Source organism: Crocuta crocuta, unplaced genomic scaffold, assembly GCF_008692635.1.
Source record: "Crocuta crocuta isolate KB4526 unplaced genomic scaffold, BGI_CrCroc_1.0 scaffold620, whole genome shotgun sequence".
Lineage (NCBI taxonomy): Eukaryota > Metazoa > Chordata > Mammalia > Carnivora > Hyaenidae > Crocuta > Crocuta crocuta.
The window spans coordinates 676,380-698,261 of NW_027527402.1; the positions used below are offsets into that span (position 1 = coordinate 676,380).

At 48.8% G+C, this 21,882-nt stretch overlaps 2 protein-coding genes across 4 annotated transcripts in view; both read right to left on the minus strand.

Annotated features, from left to right (window-relative positions):
* PDZK1 (PDZ domain containing 1) overlaps nucleotides 1-13,383 on the minus strand; it is a 46,562-nt gene extending 33,179 nt beyond the window's left edge. Inside the window, exon 1 of one of the 3 annotated variants that reach the window (XM_077753477.1) lies at nucleotides 13,220-13,383. The gene's annotated coding sequence lies outside the window, so the exon portion shown is untranslated. The remainder of the gene's footprint in view (nucleotides 1-13,219) is intronic. The other 2 variants (XM_077753468.1, XM_077753459.1) reach the window with 2 other exon arrangements.
* Nucleotides 13,384-15,473: 2,090 nt separating this feature from the next.
* The window catches only part of LOC144222735 (uncharacterized), a 13,696-nt gene continuing 7,287 nt past the window's right edge, over nucleotides 15,474-21,882 (minus strand). The window contains exon 3 of the mRNA XM_077753329.1: nucleotides 15,474-15,603. Within this exon, the coding sequence (XP_077609455.1) occupies nucleotides 15,519-15,603 (85 nt within the window). The 3' untranslated portion in view covers nucleotides 15,474-15,518. The remainder of the gene's footprint in view (nucleotides 15,604-21,882) is intronic.

Consider the following 21,882-nt stretch of genomic DNA (forward strand, 5'->3'; position numbering starts at 1 on the left):
GCCAGAGGGTCATAAACTCATTCTCTGTAGGTCTGTGAGGACAGAAAGTGAAACCTCCTCGCTAAGAGACTAGCCCTGTGTTTGGGAAGGGGGGAAGATGCAATGTTTTCCTAGGTCTCATTAGAGACCCAAAAGCTCAACATACAAGAAGAGACAAATCGCTGTTTCTTTGCAAAATCCCAAGTTGTTTGTTTGGTGAAGGTTTTCCAACAGCCAGACAGCAATCACGCAGATCTGCACTTGTGCCTTTGAAGCCTCGGGCACTGTCTGGCCTCCTTCAGCCGCCTGCCGCCACATCAGCCGTCCCCACCGGCCGGCCAGCCCCTGAAGGATTAATGCTGGTGCCCACGCCACACTGATGAAATATGTAACACCTTCGATCACAGCTGCAGAGAAAAACAGATCAGAACCCCAAAAGCCGGGCCTTCCATTCAACCCTTGGAGCCCTAAAACCATTTCCTCTGCCATCTTGCTGAGAGACAGTTCAGCCAGGAGTCAAAGGGCTGCGCTCCGGTCCAGCTCCAGTCCTGGGTCCGGCTAAGCCACATCCCTAAATCAGGGATGGGATCCAGGAGTTTAGCAAGACTTCGCTGCTTTGTGATGAGGATGTCTGGGACGCTGGGCCACAGAGCCTAACAGGAAGGAGCTTTGCATTATGGGTACTCATTCCTATTTCTTCAGCCCCCATCCCCGTCCTCTGCTTCCTGAGAAAATCCAGATCAGATCTCTATAGTGGACGATATTCAAGTAGTGAAGGCGTGTGGCTTTCTATAATACCATATCAGCCATCATCCAAAGCCAGGGCCCATTAAATAGTCAACAGGCTTTATTCCCCAGTTCGCAAAGCCAAAATAAAATACTAGAAAGGAAAGAAAGCCGTGACCATTTCTGAGCTCTGGAGAGAAAGTCAATTCTTGGCAGCACAGTTGCTCGTCTGTGGGCAAGAGAAGAAAGTGCTGGCTGGTGGATAGGAGGGACTCAGGGCTGAGAGCCAGGGATTTTTTTTTTATCAATTTTAATTATTAATTCTACCTTTAGACCCCACCTTCTTCCAAAAGGAGTAGATTATTGCTACCAGGAAAGAGAATAATATGCCCGTGGCCCAGAAGAAAAACGCGGCACATTTTACAAGTTGGGAAGGCAAGGCAACGACGACAGAGGGAGGGCACACGGGACCTCCGGATGTGGCCAGAGAAGAAACAGTTGGCACCACTGGGCTATTTTCCACATGAAAGAAATAGCTGGTGGGACCCAGAGGACTCTGAGCTCAAAGCAGCCCAAGGGCTCTCACCTCCCCAGCAGCCATCAACATGGGCCCATCTCTGACCCCTAGTCATCACCCCCTCACCAGCAGCCTGCACACAGAGGAGAAGTCTGAGCCGGGAGCTGCTCCTGAGGGGTCATGCTCTGCCTAAACCAGACGCGAAAAGCCAGGAGAGTTCGACTTCGTTGGCCGAGGCTCAGAAGTCAGCTCATTTTCCCCTTAGTTTGTGTGTCTAGGGCTGGAGGTTGGAGGGCTTTCCTCAGCAGGGCTAGCTGGGGAAGCAGTGAGCCTCCATTCGGTCAGTCCCGATTGTCGACGGGGCTTGTAGTGAAGTGTGCCTTTCCCGTCACCTGGCACATCAAAAAGTTCCCTGTTCTACAAAAGCAAAACAAAAACAAACAAAAAAATAATAATAATCTGATTTTTTTTTTAATGGGCAGAGGACCTGAATAAACATTTTTCCAAAGAAGACATTCGGATGGCCATCGGGACACATGAAAAGATGCTCAACATCACTCATCGTCAGGGGAATGTAAGTCAGACCCACAAGAGGCATCACATTACACGTGTCAGAATGGCCAGCAACAAAAAGAAATAAAAAGTGCTGGCGAGGGTGTGGAGAAAAGGGGACCCTTGTGCACTATCAGTGGGAATGCAAATTAGTACAGCTACTGTGGCAAATAGTATGGAGGTTCCTTAAAAAAATTACAAAGAGAACTACCATAGGATCCAGTCATCTCACTACTGGGTATTTACCCAAGGAGAACAAAAACACTCATTCAAAAAGATACGTGCACCCCTATGTTTATTGCAGCATTATGTACAAATAGCCAAGATATGGGAGTCACCCAAGTGCCTGTCAACAGACAGATGGATAAAGATGGAAAATATATATTATATACAATGGAATATTACTCAGCCATAAAAAAGAATGAGATCTTGTGCTCACTTCGACAGCACATATACTAAAAAGAATGAGATCTTGCCATTAGTAGCAACATGAATGGACACAGAGGGTATAATGCTAAGTGAAATAAGTCAGAGAAAGACAAATACCGTATGATTTCAGTTATACATAGAACCCAAAAAAATGAACAAGGCAGAAACAGGCCCATGAATACAGAGAACTAACTGATCGTTGCCAGACGGAAGGTGGTGGGGGATGGGCAAAAGGGAGGAAGGGGAGTGGGAGATACCGGCTTCCAGTTACGGAATGAATAAGTCATGGAGATAAAAGGTACAGCATAGGGAATATAGTCAACGGTATTATAATAGTGTTGTGTGGTATTGGCGGTGGCTGCATTCGAACATAGCATAAAGTTGTCAAATTACTATGTTGTACACCTGAAACTAATGTAACATTGTGTGTCAACTATAAAAAATAGAAAAATTTTAAAAATTAAAACATTCTTTCTAAGATAATTGTTATATGTGGAAATTTCTGCTTGAAAACTATCATAGAGGGATCAAGGTGGCTCAGTCCGTTAGGCATCCAACTCCTGATTTTGGCTCAGTTCATGATCCCAGGTTCATGGGATAGAGCCCCACATCGGGCTCTGTGCTAAGTGTGGAACCTGCTTAAGATTTTCTCTCTCTCTCTCTGCCCTTCTCCCCTACTCATGCTTTCTTTCTCTAAAAATTAAATTAAATTAGGGGCACCTGGGTGGCTCAGTCAGTTAAGCATCTGACTTCAGCTCAGGTCATGATCTCACAACTCATGGGTTCAAGCCCCGCGTCGGAATCTGTGCTGACAGCAAGCTCAGACCCTGGAGCCTGTTTCAGATTCTGTGTCTCCCTTTCTCTCTCTGACCCTCCCCTGCTCATGCTGTCTCTATCTCTCTCTCTCAAAAATAAATAAAACATTAAAAAATTAAGTTAAAACAAAACACAACACAAAAACAATCATAGACATACATGAATGCTCATAAGCCTACCCAGTGCTGGAAACAGGGGTGGGAGGGAAGGGATCTTAAAGCCACTTAGCTCATCAAAAATCCGTGATCTCCTAAGAAATATTTGAGATTCTCAAGGTCAGTGGGAGCCCAACAAGAACACAAAGTATTTCCCAACAAAAGTGAACATGGGGTTCTCTGAAGCATGCCCTGCTCCAAAGCAGTTATTGGTCTAACTCCCGTCAGCCTCCAGGTATTTTATAAAGGAATCCCGAAGTTGCTAAAGATCAGATAAAACACAAGTCAGATCAAAGTTTTCTGAGGAAGGAAAAGAAAGGATAGCCTAGAAAAGAAGGAAAGTAAGAATTATAGGCTCTTCATTCATCTCCTCAATCCTGGGAGTTGTCCACTCATGCCCAGAGGCACCATCTGCTTTCATCTGAGTGAACAGATCCACTTCGTCGAAAGAGTATAAATCTATAGGCCTTCGGGGGATGCAATAATAAATCACGTTGCCATCTGAAAACTCACTATGTGTCAGGCATGTACAGAACCTCACTGATTCCTCACAAGTGCCTTACAGATTGGATTCTCAACCCTAGCTGGCCCCCAGAATCACCTCATAGAGATTTATAAAAGTCAATGCTTACACCTCACCTCAGATCTACTGGCTCAATCTCCAGGCTTGAAATCTGAACATGAGTATTTTTAGAACTCCCCACCAACTTAAGAACCTAGTGCTCAAAACCACCCCTTGCTGCTCCTAACTCCCACTCTTCTCCCCAGTCTTGGGATAACACCCTCATGGATCAGAGAAGAATGTCAAGGGTGGGTGAACTATTAACAGCCACCTCAAGCTCAACTTCACTCAACATGAGGAACCAAGGGGGCAGTTGGCTTAGGAGAGGCCCTGGCCACCGTGTGCAGTCCTTAGGATCCAGCTCCTACCATAGTCAACGCCTTGGCCAACAGTACAGGAGCGTGTGGTGACCTAAAGCCTGTGCCTCGTGCCTCCCTCCCCAAGTCCCAGTTCTGAGCCAGGTAAACAGAGTCAAGCAGATGCAAACAACCTTGAACGGCTCCCATGTGGTCTTTATGAGTTAAGTCTGTCAGGCCACTCTTCACCCCCAAATCCAACCAACCTTAAAAGCAGAAGCCATGCCTCTTCCCAGCACCCTGTGGGTGGAGTCTCAAGCTTCACTCCTGTCTGAGGCCCTACCAGTCATCCTGTGTTTCTACCCATCACCCCATGAGCCCCTGAGCAAGAGTGGTGTGTGCCAACTCTACCTCAGTTTCTTGCTCCCTACCAACCACTTTCCCCCTCCTTAGCGTCTTCAGTTAGCATACTGGAGTGGGTGAAGTCTATCGAGGATCATGAACAAATTTCTTCAACTTCCTCCTGGACCTCAAGACGACATAGGACCCTGATTTCATTTGTCCGTGTCACCCATGTTCACCTGACACTTAAATGCAAAATATTCCGGGGGCACCTGGGTGGCTCAGTGGGTTAAACGTCTGGCTCTTGATTTTGGCTCAGATCATGAACTTACAGTTTCTGTGTTGAGTCACGTGTCGGGCTCCATGCTGACTGTGCGGAACCTGCTTGCGATTCCCTCTCTCCCTCTCTCTGTCCTTCCGCTGTTCGTGCATGCATGTGCTCGCTCTCTCTCTCAGAAATAAACATTTTTTTTAAATGCAAAATATTCAAGTGGTTGATGGGATAAAATTAAACACCACCTCTATTCTCAAGGGAGCTTTACAGTTGAACAGGGGCGAAAGAAAAGCTTTCGTACAAAAAGAGCTACCTCTATGAGCAGGGTCTAAATGCCATAAGACCTATGAGAAATTCAGGAAAGCTTCACAGATTGGGTAGGACTTGAGGTAGACCTTGACAACAGATGGGTAGGATTTCAGCAGGCACAGAGGTAGGAAGGGAGCATTCTAAACACTGAGAACGATGTGGACATCGGGCGTGGAAGTGGGAACGTGCTTGGGTATGGCCAAAGAAGAGTTAAAGGCCCAACGTGACTAAGGATGCCCAATTTGCCTTTCTGTTAGGTGACACACTAGACTGTGAAGGCCTTGAACTCCAGCCCAAGGATCTGGCCTTCGTGCGGTGGTCAGCAGATCCCACCGCCAGCAGAGGAAGGGCAGGCTCAGAGCTGGGCTCCCAGAATGGCAGGTGAGGTGAACCGGAGCTAAGATGCCCCGTGGGGAGGCCACGTAAGGGGCTGTTGTGATGATCCCACTCACAGGCAGCTCCTGACCCAGCACCGCAGCCGTGAGAACAGAACGGAGGCGACAGCACTAGAGGAACGACAGCCAGAACTAAGCGACAGACTCTATCAATTCTTCAATCCTGTTCCCTCAGATTTCCGCGGGCAGAGAGGTGGCCACAGACAGGGCAGTTTCGACAGCACAGATGTCCGCAATGCGTATTTACCCCCCGCTCTGACCGGAGAACAGGTGCAGCAGGTCTGCAGGTGTCAGGGGCCCCGTTCCTCCCCCTCACCTCCGCTGACCTCTCTCTCACCAGCTGGGCTGTGGTTTTCCCTCACAAGGAGCGGCCGGAGCCACACGGGGGTGCGCATGCGCAGTGAAGTCTTTTGAGACCACAGCGCGATTGAACACAGCTGTGCTTTGGGCTCCTCTCAGTTCTGCGCTGCAAGGTCGCCTCAATTATGCCGACACCTCCTCTTTCTATCTGCTGCACCATAAATGCCATTTGTTTCCCGGGTTTATTACGTTAGCTCAGTTTTTCCTATTCTCCAACCCTGTCGCCTTGCCTGCTCCAAGCCCCAGGCTCCCCTCTGCTATGCGTTGCATTGGGTCCCTCCCCAAATTCTTATGTTGACGTCTTAACCCTCAAGGTGATTATATTTGGAGACCGGACTGACTTTACAAACAGATCATGAAGATCATTTTCTCTCAGAAATAAATAAAACATTAAAAAAAATTTTTTTTAATAGGAGACATAACTTTTCTACCCCTGAAACCATTATTACACTATATGTTCACTAACATGGATTTTTTTTTTAGTTTTTTAAATGTTTTTTTAATTTATTTCTGAGAGAAAGAGAGAGACAGCATGAGCAAGGGAGGGTCAGAAAGAGAGGGAGACACAGAATCTGAAACAGGCTCCAGACTCTGAGCTGTCAGCCCAGTGCTCGACGCGCGGCTCGAACTCACATACCCATGAGATCACCACCTGAGCTAAAGTCGGATGCTTAACCAACTGAGTCACCCAGATGCCCCAAGAATTTATATTTTTATTTCCATCTTCCCACATCACTTGAGTCTGGACAAAGGATATCAGTAAGAACAAGAGTTTTAAAAATAACCCAGTTTTTAATCCCGGTGTTGCCACTTACTAGCTGCAAGAACATGGGTGGCTTCCCTAATTTCGAAAGACAGAAGTGTCCCTGGAACAGGAAATACATATGGACATGGTGAAGATGACTTAAGACAGAATACGTAGAGCATCTAAGGTGCCGTATCTGGAGCACAGAAGGCCAATCTGTGTACATCATCTCCCCTGTCCTCTGGTGGGGGCCCTGATGCCCAGGAGCCCCCTCCTCCATGAGAATATTTGAGCAGTGTTCCCCATTTTCTTTTTGAAGCAAAGAAGGGATGGTCTGGGGACAGGCAGGCGCCTCGACTAGCTGGCCAGCGAGTTTCCATCTGTGGCCTGCATGCCACCTCTGCAAAGTGAGCTTCAGCCATCGGGAAGTCAGAGCTGAGGATTCTGCTCCTCGCAGAATAAAGTGCAAATCATGAATTCGGAGTCCTCAGAACCCAGAAGTTTCATGCGAGTCTGAAAGCCAGGGAATTACAAAGATAGAACCAGAAACCATATATCAAGGAAGTATACAAAGCACCAGGGAGCCTTTATAAAATGTCAAGACTCAGTGTGCCAGGGGTCCCACCACCCGAAGCGGATGAGCTCTAACAGCCGTGCACACTAGATAACCAGCACGGGGGCCGAGAAACGGCCGAGGGTTGAGAAGTTGCAATGAGGGAAGCATGACCTAGTTTACAGAAAGCTGGTCCAGGTGTGGATCATCGTGGCCAACGAGTAACTAGTGATTAAGGCTCACCTGCCAGGCAACGTCACTGACTTTCCAGAACATTAGAGAAAGGATGTAGGAGAAACTGCATTCTGTTTGGAGGCAGAAAAACAGAAGAAGGCTGTCACTGGTGAAATGTCACTAGCTAGGTGCGATGGCTTTGTGAACAAAGAAGGGGCCCAGGGGCTGTCTTCTGTCAAGGACGCAATCAGATTATTCTACAAACACAGTACCCTGTAACCACGACCCATGAGAACTCTGGATCCGGCGCTGTCCCCCCCTCATCGCTGGGGACCAGGGGTGCAGTGAGCACCAGACCACAAAGAAAACATAGCCTCTCCTCGCAAGGCACTTATGTAACCAACACCGGAGCCAAGAAAAAACTAAACAACAACACCTCCGCAAGACAGCAGGTGAATAATGTTTAACCCTAGGAATCGTGACCGTGGATGGCTAGTTGGTTGTATAACTAGGATGTACCAGAGTCAATTATGTCTGTTTCATCAAGGCACGACGGGAAGAGAGGCCAGGAGCCCAGCGTAACATTCGGCCTGAACGCTGCTCACTATGCACTGAACTCCTTGCTGGTCTAGAAAACTCTTGGCACTTCAGCGAGGAGGAGGCAGCAACACCAGGAAGCCTGAGCAGGCATGTCCACCCCTTGTGCCCGTGTGGAGAACGGGCTCCTTCACCACCTGTGTGCGGCAGGGTGACCAGTAAGACGAACAAAACACTACACTTTTGTCAGAATAGCACAGTTGATGGAGACTATGAGATGTTAAGTCAGCAACTGGAGACTGGCAGAGAATTCCCTACAGCCATCAGCCTGCCCAAGGACCTCCGGGTGCCCTCCTGCTGCCCTGTGCCCGCGTGTCTGCCCTCCTTCAGAGCCGGCGTCAGAGCCTCCCACATGCCATTTCTTCCAACAGCACAGGGTGACCCTACTGTGTCTCAGCTGGCACTGACAGACGTCTCCAGCAAGGAAGACATAAAGACATAAATCTTCCTTCAAAAACACGTCCCCTGGAGCAGAGCCTGTGTCTTTGCTGCAGATAAGGCCACCTGGATTCCTCGTGGAAGAGGCAAGACCTGGGGGCACCTGGGTGGCTCAGTCGGTTAAGCATCCGACCAGCTCAGGTCATGATCTCACAGCTCATGAGTTCGAGCCCCGCGTCAGGCTCCGTGCTGACAGCTCAGAGCCTGGAGCCTGCTTTGGATTCTGTGTCTCCCTCTCTCTCTCTCTGCCCCTATCCTGCTTATACTCTCTCTCTCTCTCTCAAATAAACAAACATTAAAATTTTAAAGAAAAAAAGAAAAAGCAAGACCTGTAGAAATTCAAATACTCGAGTGTATTCCTTTCAAAGAATTAGCGTCAAAACTAGAAGGATAAGCAGGGCCCTAAAATATGTATTTGCCGACTTTACTTTCCTGCCATCACAGCTACCATTTGGTCCTAGCCAGCAAAGGATTTCAAATACATTTCAAATGCGGGGGGGGATTCATGAAGGGCATTCCATTGAGCATTACATGGAGAAGAGTGATCCCCATGCAGGAGAGCGATCCCCCGGCCCAGTGAGTAATTCTTATTTCTCATTTGTGATAAGGAATGAATTGGCTTATCTCAAAGGTCATTTGGCCCCGCTGCCGCTAAATAACACCCCCCAAGCCCCAGGCACCATGAGTGATACTTTGTCCTATATGGCAGGACTCTGGGCTGGAGGTCAAGGTCTTTCGTACTCGACTTGCTTGCCTAAGAGTTCCGCAAGCTGGGAGAGGGATGGAGTCAACAGTGTGTGGAAAAAAGACACCCTCAGAGAAGGTACCCCTGTGCTGTGGGGACAACTGCAGCAAAACTGATAAAGGCTGAAAATAGACTGCCCTGAGGGGCGGCCGGAACAGGGGTCAGCCCCCCAGCTCGGCATCTTGCTTCACAAGACTCCTCGACCTTGCATTTCTACCCGCTCCCTGTTTTCACGTGTGCCAGAGTCCGCCTGTCCCCACGCCATCCCAGTAACCGCCTTCACATCTTGTCAGGCTCTGAGAGAGTCATTTAAGAAACAGAATCCGGGGCTCCTGGGTGGCTCAGTCGGTGAAGTGTCCGACTCTTGATTTCGGCTTGGGTCACAATCACATGGTTCATGGGATCGAGCCCCACCTCGGGCTCTGCGCTGACAGCTTGGGAGCCTGTTTGGGGTTCTCTGACCCTCCCTCTCTCTGTGTCCCTTCCCCACTCACACGTGCGTGCTCTCTCTCATTCTCTCAGTTTCAAACATAAATAAATGAACACTGAAACAAAAAGAGGGGCGCCTGGGTGGCTCAGTCGTTTGAGCGGCCGACTTCAGCTCCCGTCATGATCTCGAAGTTTGTGCTGACAGCTCGGAGCTTCGGATTCTGTGTCTCCCTCTCTCTCTGCCCCTCCCCCATTTGTGCTCCATCTCTCTCTGTCTCTCAATAATAAATAAATGTAAAAAAAAATTTAATAATAAAATACAAATAAAGTAAAAAATAAAAACAAAAAGAAGAAGAAACAGAATTCACACCCCTTGCTCTGGGCCATGAGGTTTGCATAATATGGCCCTCCCTCATTCCCTGGGGCCCCTCAGCAGGGACCAAACTGGCCTCCACATGGTCACCCACACCCAGCCTGCCCTTTGCTCATGCTGCCCGCTCTGCCTGGGGCACCTTCCTCACTCTGAGTCCTTATTCATAGTAGCTCCCAAGTAAACATTTGTTCCAAGTGAAGGAATTCAAAACCTACCCATTTTCAAGGCTCGGTTCAAATTTTCAATTAAACACAAATCCTTTCCTGGCCACCACCGTGTGAAGGCATCACTCCATCGTCCAAATTTCAAGTATCATTGATATAATCAACAAGTTACGTTCAGTTCCTACCATGAAATGGACAGATACCAGGGCCCCAACCAGGTTAGACGCTGTCCTGCCCTCACAGAGCCCACTGTGCAGTGGGGAAGGTCACGAAACTAATTACCCAGCAATGGCAATGGGTGCTGTAATATTTAAAAGAAAATGTTTTGCTGTTGTTATACATATTTATCAAGTTCCTACTAAGCACCAAGCACCAGCCTACATACCTGTTATGAGTTTGCATTTAATTCGAATGGTCCATTCCACTAGGGGAAAAAAAGACTCTGAAAAGTTCAGTTGGTTTCCCATGACTATTTGGATAAGCCACAGAGCCTGGATTGAAATCCACTTGCATGTGTGCTCCTTCCACCATCTCCCCAGTCTCCCAACCATGAGTCCTATGCTGTGTTGGGGGGTGCTGTTAGGCTGGACGGAGGGAGGCACGCAGGTAAAGAGCACGGGTGTTTTTGGGAATGGTGAATGGTACAAAAAGCCCAGAGAACAGGGTAGATGTTGAAAGGAGGAAGCAGATCAGGTTAGACTGTAAGGCACCATACGCTCAGTCCTATAGATTACAGAAGAATGTCAGTGTTTGTATCAGGTAAGGCTTAGAGCCTCAGAAGCTGGAGGCCATCTCAGACCAAGAGCAAACCCTGTATTGTTGCCATCAAATAGCCTACTGGCTATCTTTCCTGTTTATCAACACTCCTTGCCACTACCCATCACCAAACTGTCTGAAGAGCAACAGAACAGCAGCACCGAAGGCATGCAAGGCCCTGTGTGACTTCTCCCATCTCATCCCCCTAACACTAGAATGAGGCACTGTTGTGCCGCTGGACAGATGCGGACACAGAGCCTCAGAGAACACGAACGTGTCTGCTGTGCACAATGCCCATGCTCTTCATGGCCACCAGACACCAGGCAATGAGATTAAGAAACGCTGGGCAGCCCTTCATGAAATGCTGAGGAAAGGAGTTGCCAAGATCTTGAGGAAACATGTCTAGTTGACCTTGCTCCTCAAACTCTATGCAACAAATACGAAAATCAAACTCCTATGCAACAAATACGAAAATCCCTTAACCAAGATGCAACCCAGAGAGGCCCATTCCCATGTGATCAGATCCGGGACTTCAGATGATCTGAGTGTACCAGAGTCCTTAAGCGTCCTCTCTGTAAGGTCAGTTTATCAAAAACATCCTGATGCTGGGGCACCTGGGTGGCTCAGTCGGTTAAGCCTCTGTCATGCCTCCAACTTCGGCTCAGGTCATGATCTCACGGTTCATTGAGTTCAAGTCCCATGTCGGGCTCTGTGCTGACAGCTCGGAGCCTGGAACCTGCTTCGGACTCTGTGTGTCTCTCTCTGCCCCTCCCTGCTTGCTCTCTCTCTCTCTCAAAACTAAACATTAAAAAAAAAAAACCAAACACCCTGATTCTGTTCTTGCAGCTCCTTCCCTGACGCACTAACTTCCATTTAGCCAAATATCTAAGCATCTACTCTCTGCCAGGCACCATCCTAAGAGCTGGGACTACAGCAGGTGACATCAAGGACAAATCCCTGCTCTCCTGAAGCCTGACATCTGGCTCGGGTGACAAACAGAAGGTAAACGAGAGGATTTCTGGTGACAAAGGCTATGTGCAAGCAGAGGCAGTGGTGGGACAGAGAGGGAGACTGGCTTAGTGCTTCCTGGGAAGGTAACATTTGGATTCATACCCGGATGAGGGGACAGAGCCAGCCTTCCAAGCAAGGACTCCGCCTTACACTCGGTGAGCTAGTCATTAATGGCCATCGAGTCTCGCCTCCTGACTTGCAAGTGAGGAAAGGGAGGCCCGTCCTGATGACAACCCCAGGACAAGGCGTCCCAACTGACAGCGAGCCTGTTTCTCCCCACAGAGCCTTGGGACCCACACCCTGGGAATGCTCACACCTTACATTTGTGCTTTTAATCTCCTCAAACGCATCCTATTTATAATTTTATGCCCCGTGCAGCCCTGGGGGAAAAGGAGAGGCCCTCACTGATGATAGGTGATGAAACTGAAGCTACAGTTGGCCGACTCGTCCAGTGGTCTGTCACTAACAACCAAATCCCAGTGCGGGCTCTTTGCATTCCTGTCCCCGGTCCTGTCCCCTGGAGGAGGACTGTCTAGCCAGCAGTCTAGGAATACGAGACATCATTACTAGCAACTTCATGGTTTATGGTGCAAAGAGCACACAAAAGAGTCTAAGATAAGAACAATTTACTTAGTCATAACACACAAACTCAAAGTCCCGGAGTTATTTGCTGCAGGAAAGAACATGTGACTTCAAGTGACTAGACACCCGGCCCCTGTGGCTTCTGGATCTGGGACTGGGAGCACATCGGTGCCACCACCCTGCAGGGACAGCTGAGGAGGGAGGGATGAGCCCAGACCCCACCTCGGCCAGTGAGCCCTTAGGTGAAGTCACACTGAAGTCCCAGGACTCTTCCATTTCAGAAGCGGCCAGTGGCTCCCAAACCTGGCTGCAGCCCTAATCAGCCCTGAATTGTGTTCGAGAAACAGAGAGTTTCAAACCCACCCAAGACCCTAGAATTATAAACTCCAAAGGGTAGAGCCTAGAGAGGTCGCTTTAAAACTCAGCCAGCCTAGAAACCTGCTGGGGTTTCCTCATTTCTTAGGGCTATCACGTGATGAAAAGAGGGGAGATGCCCATTTTTTGCCAGTGGGAGAATTAAGTTAGCTTTTGCCCTTTAAGAGCTGCTTCCAGAAGAAAATCTCTATTACCCAAAGCCCTTGCATAGCGGGAGCTCCTAGGAGTGTCCCCTGGTGACCTGTGAGGTCCGTTGTCACACTCCCTTATGGCTGCACACCAACCGCCCCCCACCCCCCAGGCAACCCGGGGAAAGCTTTTTCCGAGGATCAGTTTACCAACCCCTTTGTGAACCAGACCCTAACCTGGGTCAGGCGTAGAGAGCACAAAGGATCCCACGACTCCCGACTCCCCCGCCCCAAAAGGGCCCTGGCTCCTTCCCCATGAGCCTCCCTTCTGCGCTGGACAGCCATCCACTGTTTGGAGGAGAGAGGAAGAGAAAGAAGGTGGTGCAGGCCCAGGCAGCTGGCGCCCTCACTCAGGGGGACGCGGTGTCAGCTCTTACCTGATCTGGGAAGAAGAAAAGCTGGTCCGCTCACCAGGGAACTCTTTCTCTGGTGGTGAGCTCTGGTCTTGGAACTCACTGGACTTTGAACAAAGGTTGATTTAAAAGCTGATGTATTTAACAGGGACCTGTGGTCTGAGTTCAAGTGACCTCCGTCCTGCTTCCTGCCAGCTGGTGGGCCCTGAGGGGTGGGGGTGGGGGGCTGGTTAAAGCCAGTGCTGGGCCCGCCTCACCCAGCGGGGATGTGACTGCTTGTCTGCCCCTCCCAGAGAAGAGGAGGGAGAGGAGGGTAAGGGCGACCGGGGAGGAGGTGCCTCTGCCTTCCTTGGTCCTCTCCCCAGTGCCAAATGTCACGGTCACACCGACCAACACGCAGTGTGTTAAGAACCTCTGCTGTGCTCCAGCTCGGGGGTCAGGGCTGAAGGACACCCCCTGAGCATCTTCCTGAGGGTGGGGGGGTAACTTGTGAGACCCCCCACCTAGTAGAAGGCCTGCAGGCCAACAAGTCACAGTGAATGGACCAAGGACTCCTCGGGTCCCCCCTCCTCCTCCCCCCTACCCTGAGAGTTCTTATGTGTGTGCTCCCTAGGAGTTCGGCCAGCACAACCCCAACGCCTTTCCCAGACACCCTTCCTCTTCTCAGATGAGCTCGCCTCACTCCCTTACTTTTCTCACCTGAGGCTGCTCTGTCTCTATTCTCCAAACTACTGACAATTGTCTCCCTCTTCCACCCAGTGCGAGCCTCTCAGGCAAGCCCCGTGGCGGGGGTGGGGGGGAGGTATTGCCACAAGTCCCCGTGGCTGTGACTGCCTGGCAGCGGGGAGGGGCCCCACACCGGGGCCCCTCAGCCCCAGCCGCCCGCAGCAGCAGCTGATTCTCTATCAGCAGCACCCACACGGCCAGGACCCTGCGCCAGGCGGCTGCCCGACCTGGGTCCTCAGCCCACACTAGAAATCAGGGCAAGAAATTGCTCCAGGCAGTAAGGCAAAGCAAACCACAGGCTGAGGAGGACAGGGTGGCCTCCCCCTCCTCCACCCGAGAGGGCAGGGCCGCTGGTCTTGGCTGGGCCTTGACTTTCCCCGGCAAAGGCAGGGCCCAAGCCACAGGGCAAATGGTCAAAAATGACAAACATCTGAGCAGCTGACTCAAATTGGGTCACTTTCAGCTGGATTGCCACACGCCCTGGGCCTTCTGGTCGTCTTCCCAAGTAGCTGGGCATGATGGGAAAATCTGCATTTCAGATTAGGTCACCTGTGCCCAAATGCTGCCGCCTCCATTTCCCAGGTGTTTGATCTAGAGAAATCCATCTCTCTCTAACTCCGAGTTTCACTTCGTCATCTATAAATAGTTGTTTTTATATTGTTTTTTAAGGGAATTTTTTTTTTTTTATTGAATCAAAATGCCTCTCACCTCTGCTCATAAATCAGAACGGTTCCCTCTGGACCTACACTAAGTCTACTCTTTATTCTACATAGCAGCCCTTCAAGTGTTTAAAGGCCATTATAGCCTCCTCCCCTGGGATTCCATGACTACCCCCTTATTCCTTACAGTGATCTGCCTTGGCCATGACTTCATGGCCTCTCACCCTGAACCCTGGCCAATCTGTCAATGTCTCTCTAAAATCAAGGCTCTAAAAGGGAAACTTTAAGGTGAGGGAATTGTTCTATATCTTAAGTGGGGGGCGGCTATGCACTTGTCTAAGATTACCAAATTTCAGGGATGCCTGGGTGGCTCAGTGGGTTAAGCATCTGACTTCAGCTCATGTTCTCGAAGTCCATGAGTTCGAGCCCCGCATCAGGCTCTGTGCTGGTGGCTCAGAGCCTGGAGCCCACTTCAGATTCTGTGTCTCCCTCACTCTCTGCCCTTCCCCCACTTGCACTCTGTCTCTCAAAAACAAACATTTTTTTAAAATGTTTTATTTATTTCTGAGAGAGAGATAGAGACAGCATGAACAGGGGAGGGTCAGAGAGAGAGGGAGACACAGAATCCGAAACAGGATCCAGGCTCTGAGCTGGCAGCACAGGGCCCGAGATGGGGCTCGAACCCACGAACCGTGAGATCATGACCTGACCTGAAGTCGGGCGCTTAACCGACTGAGCCACCCAGGTGCCCCTCAAAAACTAACATTTAAAACAACTTTTTTAAATTACCAGATTTCATCAACCTGCCCACGTAAGATAGGTGACTTACACTGCATGGAAATCAGACCTCCACTGCTAAGGAGGCTATGTCAGTACTATTTATTCTTGAAACTTCTAAAATAAAAACAGTTGGGTGACAAAAATAAAACAAAGCCCTCCTAGTGGCGTGTATATTCATCAGGAGACTTCTCAGACTTGCCCTTTACCCCAGCACCGATGGAGAAATCGCCACGAGCCTTGAGACTGGAAACAGAAAACACAGAAAATTGCAGACAAAATGTTGGTTCAAAATCAAATAGAAACAAGCAGTGTTTTTCTTAAGTGACAAAACCCTTTCCCAGGGGAATGTTGAACAGAATGAGGTTTGCCCTCATTAATGCTTGAATTTTGAAAGATTTCATGCCTGTAAAATGGATCTGATCTGATTAACGCAAAGCAGTCTTTTTACTGATTACTTAGATCTAGACGTTAAAGAGAAGAGAAAATAACATTATCTATTATGTGCCTGTTAAGCCTTGATATCTATTATTCTGTTTAACCCTCAACCCAACTCTTTGAGACACTGTCTCCATTTATAACAGATAAGAAAAACCTAGACTCACCTGGTCAGTTATCCTGCCCAATATCACTCAGTTCAGAAGGACTCAGGAGGCCATCTCTCAGTGTCGCTGTGCCCCCCGCGGTCCAGAGAAGGACTGGGCCCTCATTACCTAGGGGTATGATATGCAAGCGGAGGCTGGGGACTCTATATGTTATTACCGAGAGATATCCCGCACCGCTAGGGAGCTCGGAGTAGGTGTAGGGGGGAGTAGACTGCTAGGAGACTGGGGTCTTCCAGCTTGGGTCTCTTCCAACTCGAAGATTCCATGGCCCTACATATCACGGATCTAAGACAACTGTGTCATGCGGGTATGCGAGATAAGCCCGGTGTGTGTGGGTAGAAAGGCGTGAAGGTAAGAAGTGTGCACATGGGCTTTGGAATATGGGGTGTGGAACCCTCGCTCTGCCATTCATAGTTCCGCATTTTTTTCTTGTGAGCTCAAGTTTGGCCCTTATCTATAGGAACCCTCGGCAGCCTGGAGAGAGGGTTTACTTTTGTCTTTATGAGGCAGCACCTCTCTGTAGCCCTAGGATGAGCCTCTAACAACCTGGGGCCAAAGTTATCACTTGCTTTAGTGTTTTCTCCATCATGTGAAGAATTTCCCCCCAGCTACAACCCCAGCCCCTTCCGGAGGCAAATCTGTGATTGGGAATTCAGAGGAGGAACTTCTTTCTTCTTCCCAGTGTGCAGGCCAACATAGATGGTTCTTGCTCTCCCTGATCGGGTTCTCTCTGTTCTGTTTTTACCATAAATAGGTCCTTCTTCATCATACTTATATGCTATGTTTTTAAATTATTTTGTCTCTCATCCACCACAATGGAAATTCCCCTGGGGTGAGGGAATCTACATTTGTCACTGCATCCGAAGTACTTGGGATAGGAGCTTAAATCACAGCAAGCTTTCAAAAAATGCAATATCCTTCTGCCAGCATGACTGGCCTGTACCCCGCCCTTCACTGAGAACGCAACCTTTTGCGGGTCTCAGTCCCTAGGTCTTGTCTTCTAACCCAAAGTGGCCTGTGAGGACACGCCACTTGCTTACTGCTGTTTCAAGTTCCTCTTCACTTCTGGACCTTAGAGATGTCTTTCCTTCCCTCTAAGTTTAACTATCTATTGAAAAAGTGTTTGATATATATTTTTTAATGTTTATTTATTTTTGAGAGAGAGAAAGAGCACAAGATATTAACAACCTCATAAGATTTTTGTTGGAGACTTAAGTAAAAAGACAGTCATAGATCACCCAGGACCTGGTATATAAATGCTCAGTGTATAATAACATGATTACTCTTGTTTTTATAAGTGGGCCCTCTTGATTTATGGGCACACCTTGTACAAATGAGCTTATGCAAATAAACAGGCTAGGAGTACACCAAGGGCACCTCAGGAGTTCAGGATGTTTGGGGCCACTATGGATGGCATTCTTGCCCTCCCACCCCAACAGCATTCTGTGCAACTGGTCAGAAACAGAAAGGTACAAAGAATTCCCAGGGCTTCACAATAGTTTTCCCACCGTCTCACACATAGAAATTTATGATAGTTGTCTGGTTCACTAGAGAAAACAGAAGGGGCCTTTCAAGGCTGGAGTGACCCACCTTGAGCCAGCAGCCCCAAGCCTTTCCAGGCTCCTCAAAAGTTAGGAAACTACAAAACATTATTGAGAGCAACTAAAGAAAACTTAAGCGAATAAAGATTATACCATACTCATGGATAGAAACTTTAACTTTGTAAAGATGTTCATTCCCTCCAAACTGATCTACAGATTTTTTTTAAGTTTATTTCTTTATTTTGAGAGAGAGAGCATGCGTGCACATGGGCACACACAAGCATGGGAGGAGCAGAGAGAGAGAGAGAGAGAGAGAGAATCCCAAGTAGACTTCGCGCTGTCAGCACAGAGCCCAGACACGGGGCTCAAGCCTACAAACCATGAGATCATGACCTGAGCAAAAACCTAGAGTCAGGTGCTTAACCGACTGATCCACCCAGGCGCCCCAATCTACAGATTCATATATTTCCAATCAAACTTCCCACAGGCATGTCTGTTTATTTCTTTGGTTCAGTTTTTTTGGTGGAAGTTAACAAGCTAGTTCTAAAAAATAAAAATGAGGAAGCCCTCCAGGGTAACAGGACAGCAGAGTGACAGTAATGACTACAATATGGCATATGGCACGGGCAAAAGATAGACACATGGGCCAACGGAATAGATTAGAAACCCTCCCAACAGACCACTACGAATACAAACAGTTGACTTATGACAAAGAACAGAAGGGAAGGCTGGTCTTCTTCAATAAATTGCTCTGGTGTATTCCTCTTGGTTCTGATTTATTGCTGTCACTATATTTGTGAGATTGATCCATGTCGCTCTGTGAGCTATAGTTCATTTGTTTTCATTCTGGGGTTCCACTTACATATGTGATGTCCAAATATCAGGCTTAGGGTGATGCCTCTTATGTAGTAACACAATATCCTGACTTCCGGATGATTCCAGCTCTTGAACTAAGTGGTGGTTACACAGGTGGTTGTGATTAAAGTTTGACCTTGCATTTCAGTTTTATGTGTTTTCCCTATATATTATATTGCACGATCACTAAGGTTAAGAAATAAGACATCTTAAAAGTTACGAGAGGCGTAAGGCACACTGGGGTAAACAGAGAAAGCTCTTCGAGGCTGCAAATGACCTACCCAGACGGTGTCAGCTGCCCTTGGTCCCGCCTGCTCTGTCCTAAATTGGAAGGGATCAATACCTTGGCATCATTTCTGCACTCAGGTCAGGAATCTTTGATCTCTCCACCTCAGGGTTGGTTTTTTTTTCCCCCACTGTGGTAAAATACACATAACATAAAATTTACCATTTAACCATTTTTGAGTGCATTAAGTACGTTCTCATTGTCATGCAGCCATCGCCACTATCCATCTCCAGAACTCTCCAGAACTTTTCCATCTTCCCAAACGGAAACTCCACACCCATTAAAAAACAACTGCCCCCTTCCCCAGGACAACCAGCACTACTCTCTGCCTTTATGAATGTGATCACTCTAGGTACCTCCTATACAGTATGTGTGATCGTGACCGGCTTATTTCACTTAGCAAATGTCTTCAAGTTCATCCATGTTGGATAGCATGTGTTGGAACTTCCTTCCTTTTTTTTTATTGTTTTTTTTTTAATTTATTTCTGAGAGAGAAAGAGAGAGACAGCGTGAGCAGGGGAGGGTCCGAGAGAGAGGGAGATACAGAATCTAAAACAGGCTCCAAGCTCCAAGCTGGCTGTCAGCACAGAGCCCAACACGGGGCTCGAACCCACAAACCATGAGATCATGACCTGAGCCGAAGTCAGACACTCAACTGACTGAGCCATCCAGGCACCCTGGAACTTCCTTCCTTTTGAAGGCTGAGTAATATTGCACTGTCTGTGCACACCGCATTTTATATTTCCATCCACCCGGTGATGAATTTGTTACTCCCCCCTTTTGGCTACTGTGAATAATGCTGCTATGAACACGGGTGTGCAAGTATCTGTTCGAGTTCCCACTTTCAGTTCTTTGGGATGTCTACACCCAGAAGTGGTATTGCTGGGGTGATTCTATCTTTAATTTTCTTCGGGAACCACCATACTGGTTTCCACAGCAGCTGCACCATTTTGCATTCCCACCAACGGTGCACAGGCTTCCAATTTCTCTGCATCCTCACCATCATTTGTGATTTTCTTGGGTGGGGGTTGATAATGGTCATCCTAATGGGTGTGAGGGGACATCTCATTTGATTTGCATTTCTCTAACGCTGTTGAGCATCTTTTCATGTGTTTATTGACGTTTTGAATATCTTCTTTAGAGACACATCTGTTCAAGTCTTTCACCCATTTAAAAAAAAATTTTTAATATTTATTTATTCTTGAAAGAGAGAGACAAGAGCACAAGTGGGGAGGGGCAGAGAGAGAGAGTTAGACTCAGAATCCGAACCAGGCTCCAGGCTCTGAGCCATCAGCAGAGCCCAGTGCAGGGCTCAAACTCACAAGCCCCTGAGATCATGACCTGATCTGAAGTCAGACGCTCAACCAACTGAGCTACCCAAGCACCCCAAGTCTTTCACCCATTTTTTAATCAGCTTGTTTGATTTTGTGTTGTTGAGTTGTACTGCTTCAGTTTTTTTGACTATGAAGCAGACCCAGAGAGGTCAAGTGACTTAGCCAAGGTCACCCCAGGTTCATAGCAGAGCCATGACTACAACCCAACGGTTTCATTTCCAAGGCCAAGGCCCTTTCCTGCTACAGCCATCTGCCTAGCTCAGTATAAGTTTCCAGACTCCATCCCTCACATTTGAGATCCATCCCCGATAGCCCCCAGTTTTTACTCTAGCTTCAGATCTGACTATCCCTGTCTTACCTGGTCTTTTTAGTAGCTCATTAACTTGGAGCCTGGAATTTTAAGCTCCAGTGGGTTTCTGTCCCTGTCCTGAGTCCGTGTTTATGACAGTCCCCTCCTTTGACTCCCCAGGTGACTCTGGCCTCATCTTCTACCCAAAGAGGCAGTCCGCATACCTTTGGAGGAATTTATTAGGCCAGAGTCCAGATGCAGAACTGAGATAAATGTTTTACAGCAGTGCAAGGCCACTCTGCTCTGCTTTGTGGCACATTGGGACCCACATGATCGCTGATCTGAACTTTCTGTGTTTTTTCCCTGCAACCAGGGGACAGGTCAGGGGAGGCCCCAGGACCCCTGGAGAGTTGCAAATTATTAACATTTGCAAGCTGGCTGCAAGATACTTTGGCAGTCATTCTCTCCCTCTTCCTTCTCGAGGCTGAGCGGGCAGAATTCACAATACATTTTCACAATACAAGGAAGACTTGTGGTGCAGAGCAAGAATGGGGCCCTGGGTTCCTGCCTGGACAAAGTCTGGGCACCCTCAGAGTAGGGACGGGGGCCTTCGCTTGCCTCTTTCTGAGAGACACAGAAACAGAAGACGGGCGGTCCTCGGGAAGTCTGCACCAGCTTCTCAGGTGCTCTGGAGGGGCAAGCTCTGGAACAGAACAGCGAGTGCCCGGCTTCTCAAGGCCACGGCCTCAGCCTGCCCGTACCCCTCACAGAGACACAGGGGGACCAGCCTATCCAGGGGGAAGGGGCAGTGGGAGAGAATCAAGGCCAGGAGCAGCCTAGAGGTCCCAAGTCTGTGGCACGATTTCAAAGACATTCCTGCCTCCAAGTATTACCTCCTCCGGGTCGGTGCTGGCGTCTCTGGACATTCCAGTTTGGAAGGCCAGCTCATCTCTGCGCCTCCTGCTTTTTCCCGTTGTTTAGAATTCTAACGCGCCAGGAACAAAAGATAAAAGCAATGAATGCTTGCCCTCACCGTCCGCTGAAGAATGTACATTTTCTTCTCAGCAGCCAAGGCGGGACAAGGGCAAAGACAAGGATCTGCCTCAAGGTGGAGTGCAGCCTCTGTGCCCAGCCGGCCAGAAGAGTGCCTGCAAGGTATCCTGGGCCGAATGCTATCTTTTCCTTGCCCCCACCTCAGACTGGAGACAGCCTGCAGGGCCAAATGGCAGTCTCCGAGTCAAAGAATTAGGCATCAGGAAGGCCGGGGCTCCCTGGTGGCAGTGGGAAGGCGGAGAACGCGTGATGTCCCCAAGTACGGGAGACTCGTTTCCTCGCCTCCTGTGGCCGAAGACAGAGCTTGGAAGGAGCCTCGGGGAGATCAGCACTGGATTCACAGGGCGGCTCCCAGGAGGCGAGACACAGAGGATGATGGGGGCCTGCAGCTCCAGGGCTATGTGCTAGGTGACCTTGGGGTCCCGGGGGGCAGCGTGGTCCCTGAGCTGCAGAGAGGAGCCTTTTTCCTGTTTGTTCACACTGCACAGCGTGGCTTCACAGTGGTGACAGGGCACAGCAGCCCGAAGAAGGGACGAAGCTGTGACTATACCATTCAGGACCC